The sequence below is a fragment of the Lepus europaeus genome, chromosome 7 (assembly GCF_033115175.1).
Source record: "Lepus europaeus isolate LE1 chromosome 7, mLepTim1.pri, whole genome shotgun sequence".
NCBI lineage: Eukaryota > Metazoa > Chordata > Mammalia > Lagomorpha > Leporidae > Lepus > Lepus europaeus.
In genome coordinates, this window is record NC_084833.1 from 52,213,624 (window position 1) to 52,218,357 (window position 4,734).

Genomic DNA, 4,734 nt, shown 5'->3' on the forward strand with positions numbered 1-4,734 from the left:
AGATGAGCAGCATTTGTCACACGCTAATGGGGATTTTTCCTCTGCCTCAAAAATGAAAGCTCTCATTGGGCTGTGTGTTTCTGGGATCAAATGACTGTCCCGGGCCAGGAGCTTTCTTTTGGTCCCTGTCTCACTTTCATCACACTCAAAACCAAATACATCGATATTTTCTGCCCCAGACAAAACTAAAAAACTGTAATTATGCCAGGTAATGTTTTTGGAAAGCATCAATTAAGAGAACAGCCTTTTCATTCCCATTTTAGTTGGCAGTCGGAACACTTTTCCAGGTGTTGTGACACCAGGGCAGCGGCGCTGGCGGGGCTGGTGGGGGCCGGAGAAGGTCAGCAGGGCAAGGCTCCCAGCAACAAGCAGAGAAAGTCTGCAAGGGAAGAAACTTCTCTATACAACGAGACCTCTGAAGCGATCTTCCTGTGCCGGGCTGAAACCGGAGCCACAGGTGACACCAGGCTCCTGCTCCAGCCGGCACCACACACACCTCATTGTTAATTCCTCCTCCGGAGAGATTAGATCCCACACGCACACAAGTCCTGAGCTCCAGAGGGAAATGGGCCAGCAGGCTCCTTCCGTGGGGCCAACAACTAGCTACATCTGATAAGTTTTCATTGAAATCCTTGGAACAATTAACACTGAGTTCCTACCAGCTAAGACCAGCTACGGAGAAAGTGTCCCCTTGTGTCTCCTGGCTCGTGCACAGATCTGTGCCAGATGAGTGATTCGAGGCCTTAGCTCACTTTTATATGCTTTTATCCATGGTTACACGCTGTTGTCAATCTCCTGGTTCTCCCAAGGTGTACTGTGAAACTGTTCTATTTTATTTTCACACCTTATCTAGCCAGCCCTGATATTTACATTATCTCAAGGTTAAACAAGAGATCAGTCTCTGACTACAGACAGAGAAGTGAGGTTTGTGTTTGGCTAAGAAGCTGTTGAGGTCGTGGTTGGTTTTAATCGTACAGTTCAGTTTAAAAGCTGAACACTGACAAAAAGCTTTGCTTTCCACTCTTAGTTTACACTACAGTGCTTACAAAACAGCAAATGGAGTTGTGCATAACGTGAACTCTGCAATTTTTTTTCCCAAAATAGTGATTAAATCAGAATTAAAGGGGCATACACCTTCGTAGGGAGGGACCCCAAAGGTCCCCGATTAAACTTTAACCAGGGATTATGTTTGCCAGGATTGTATCTCTCAAAAGGGTTGGATTTGGCTTTTGTATTAATAAAAGGTTATTTGGGGGAAAGGGTCCCGCTCTAACATATATCGTATTTACTAAGGTGGAGGAAGGCTTCCACTGCCATACGGCTTAGCTTTTGAAAGAAAATAAAAGGCAAATGAGTTAGTAGATGGGTAATCCCCGAATGTGCAGAAATGTAAACAGCCAAGATCTGGGTGCCCATGGATTGCAACAAAGATGTAAGTAAGGCTGAGACCAACACCGGTGCGTCCTCTCCGGCTAGTTTTAACACGTTTACAGTCACAATTAACATGCAGGGAATTTCCTTCTCATCCAAGTGTTTCGTGTAAGAGCACCTCAAGCCACAAACTAAAGTTCTAGCGGCCATCGGTGCTTCCCGTACAGAAAAGTGATGAAATCTCTCTAATACTTTTTCTGCTTTTGTGAAAATGGGCTCGGACCACGTCAATTTCCCCGTGGCGCTGGGTTTCCAGTACAGGAGGTTCTCACCTCCACCTCCCACCCCTTCCTTCCCTACCAAGAGCTTGGATTGGAGATCCAGACTCCTCGTCCTCACGCCCCCCACCCCCACACTCACCCCGGGCGCCAGAGAAGCGCCCCTGCCAGGCAGGCGTCCCCAGCCCTCCCCCGCCCAGTAGGACCGGGGCAGCCAGCGGAACTCCTGGCTCACCCCAGCTGGGTTTCAGTCCCTGAACCGGCCGGGCTGGTGCACGCTGCAAGGAAGGGAGCAGCGTCCCTGCCCGTCCGCCTCACACGAGGGATTCGCACACCGGCACCGAGTCCGAGTCCTGGCTGTGCATCGAGCTCAGCCCGGTGTCCGAGTCCTCGTCGTTGCCTGGACAACTCTTGGCCATCCCGCGGGCCTGGTCCACCCACACCTCGGCGCAGGCCTGAGGCTGGGGGGGTTCCCGCGCGGGTGCGCAGGAGCCGGGAGCCCCGCACGGCGCCACCGCCAGCTCCAAGGTGTGCAAAGTCTGGAGAAGGCCCTGGAGCTCGCGCTCCTTGCTGTCCCACTGCTGCTGGCTGTAATCCAAGTCCGATTTGACGGTCTCCAGGTCCGTATTGAGCCGTAGCCCGATGTACAGGCTGGTGCTGAGCTGCGTCCTCACCCGCTCCTGCTCGAGCAGCAGCTCGCCGTCCGGGCCGCTGGGGGCCTCCGGGGGCTCCTCCCGCGCCGCCAGCTCCTCCTGGCGCCGCTGCATCCACCGCTGGTTCAGCTCCTCCTGGATCTCGGCGGAGAGGCGCTCCAGCAACTCCTCCTGCTGGGCCCGCTGCTCCTGCAGCTGCAGCAGGTCGTCGCAACGCCGGGCCAGCTCCTCGAGCGCCGCCGTCTGCGCCTCGCCATCCAGGGCCGCCGCCCCCGCCGCAGCCTCCTGCGCCGCCGCCGCCACCTCCTCGGGTTCCCCTCCCGGGGTGGCCCCTTCCAGCTCGATGCCGGCCCCCACCAAGTAGGTGTCCTGCACGTAGTTGACCCCGTGCCGACGCATGCGGTCCAGGTGCACCTTGGCCTCGTAGCGGTCGATCTGGCGATCCAGCTCCCGCAGCCTCTGCACCTGCTGGCGGATAGTGTGGTCCTGGGAGAGCACCAGGTGCACCAGCGTCTCCATGCGCTCCACCGACGCGCTCTCGTAGGCCCGCGGTGACGACGAGCAGGACGAGGCGGTGGACGACGAAGTGGAAGAACAGGACGACAGCGGCTGCTGTTGGCGCCGCCGGTTGAGCTTGGCCAGTTTGCGGAAGGCCTTGCGCACCACCCGCCGCTGCTTCTCCTGGGTCATGGCGAGGCTGGGCCGCGCCGGGGCTCCCCGGGCCGAGCAGGGTCGCTCCCGACTGAGCACGACGCGCGCCTCGGCGCTGCGGGGCCCGGCATTGGGCAGCGACGCGTCGCTGCGCACCAGCACGAAGCGCACGTTTTCTTGCTCGTCGCCCCAGGCGGCCCAGAGGCGCAAGATGCGCGTCTTGTTGGGCAGGATGCGCTCAAAGCCGCGCCACTTCTCCACGATGCAGTAGCTCTGCGGGGGCCCGCACAGCATGCCCTGCGGCAGCGCCTCGTCGTCGTCTTCGTCGTCCTCGTCCGGGGGTTCTGGCAGCTCCCCCGCGCCTGGCGGGGTGCTGGCCGTCCCGCGCCGCTGGCTCCGCCGCTGCCTCCGTCGCCGCCGGCAGCCGTCCTCCAACAGCACCCGCACCACGTCCGAGCAAGTGGTGCGGCGGGAGAGGCCGGACACCAGCTTCTCCTCCTGGCATATCCACACAGATATCTTCTTCTCCGAAGGATCCATGGTGCAAGCCGGACGCAGCTGGCAGGTCCGGCCGGGTCCTGCTGGGGCGCCAGGAGTAGCGCGGCAGCTCCCGGGTTGGCGACAAGCCGGTGGCTCGCGCCTCCGGCGGCCCCGGTCTTCCCCCCGAGCGGCGCACCGAAGGCAGGCGCCGGCACTGGCTGCAGCGGCTGAGGCTGCGCTCAGCCCAGACGGCGGGCGCTCCCCAAGGCAGGGCGCCCGCACTCGGGCTCCTGCCGCTCTGGCTCTGCCCAAGGTGCCCGGGGCCTCCGGGTTTTGCTCCTCCCCAAGTGGCTCCACCTCCTCCCGCCCCCAGCGCCCAGAGCTGCGGCCCCGAGCGCGGGAGGCGCAGCGCCCAGACCCGCCCCTTTCAGCCTGGTAGTGCGCGTCGCGGTCATCCAGAGTCTTGGCCCCTTCCCCTACAAGCGTCCGATTCTCTTTTCCCTAGCCGGAGCGAGGGAGGCCTCGGGGCCCCTCGGCTGCGAGGCCCATAGCCCGCACCTCGGCAGGGCTCAGCTCTGCGGCTCCCTCGGCCCACTTGCTCCTCTCTACGCATCCAGAGCCATCTGGATGATCTTTCCCGGCGCCCCGCGACGCGGTCCTTCACCCTCAAGAACGCCGTCTGGGGAGTGCACTAGGCACGAGCGTTCTAATCGCTTCGCGTGGCCAGCCAGGAGCTGTGCGCACTGCCTCCAGCCGCAGGTCTCCCAGTCTTCCTCCACAGGAAGCAATCGGCATATTTAAGAGCAAGCGGGTAAGTGTAGGTATGGAAAGGTCTAGGCTGGAGGGGCCCGCAGAACTCCAGCTGCGGGCTCCACATTCCATTTGTCAGGAATCTGGATTCCCTGTGGAGTTTGCTGTCGGGGTCCAGCCCCAAGACAAGAGCTTTTTTACGGGGGAAACCGAGGTCATCACCGTGACAGTGTCTGGGATTTCCTAGTATCCGGACGTGGTCAGGAGACCACGTTCCAAAGCAAGTGAATTTGCATTCTCCGCTGCTGGTGAGGGTGGTCCCTTGTGTGCATGGCTTGCCCTGAGCTTGCCCTTGCTAGCACAGGTCTGATAAGCTCACCGCCATGCTTCAACACATCGGTGGTTCCCCACAGCTGCTTCTTTTTTCCTTTTTAAAAGATTTATTTACTTAAAAGGCAGAGTTACAGAAAGGGAGAGGCAGAAGAGTGATCTTCCTCCACTGGTTCACTCCTCAAATGGCCACAACAGCCAAGGCTGGGCCATGCTGGGTC

At 59.6% G+C, this 4,734-nt stretch overlaps 1 protein-coding gene across 1 annotated transcript; it reads right to left on the reverse strand.

Moving 5' to 3' along the window:
- Nucleotides 1-1,963: 1,963 nt before the first annotated feature.
- RASSF10 (Ras association domain family member 10) lies at nucleotides 1,964-3,493 on the reverse strand. Its single transcript, XM_062198111.1, has one exon. The coding sequence runs from the start codon at nucleotides 3,491-3,493 to the stop codon at nucleotides 1,964-1,966; it is 1,530 nt and encodes a 509-aa protein (XP_062054095.1).
- Between the last annotated feature and the right edge of the window lie 1,241 nt (nucleotides 3,494-4,734).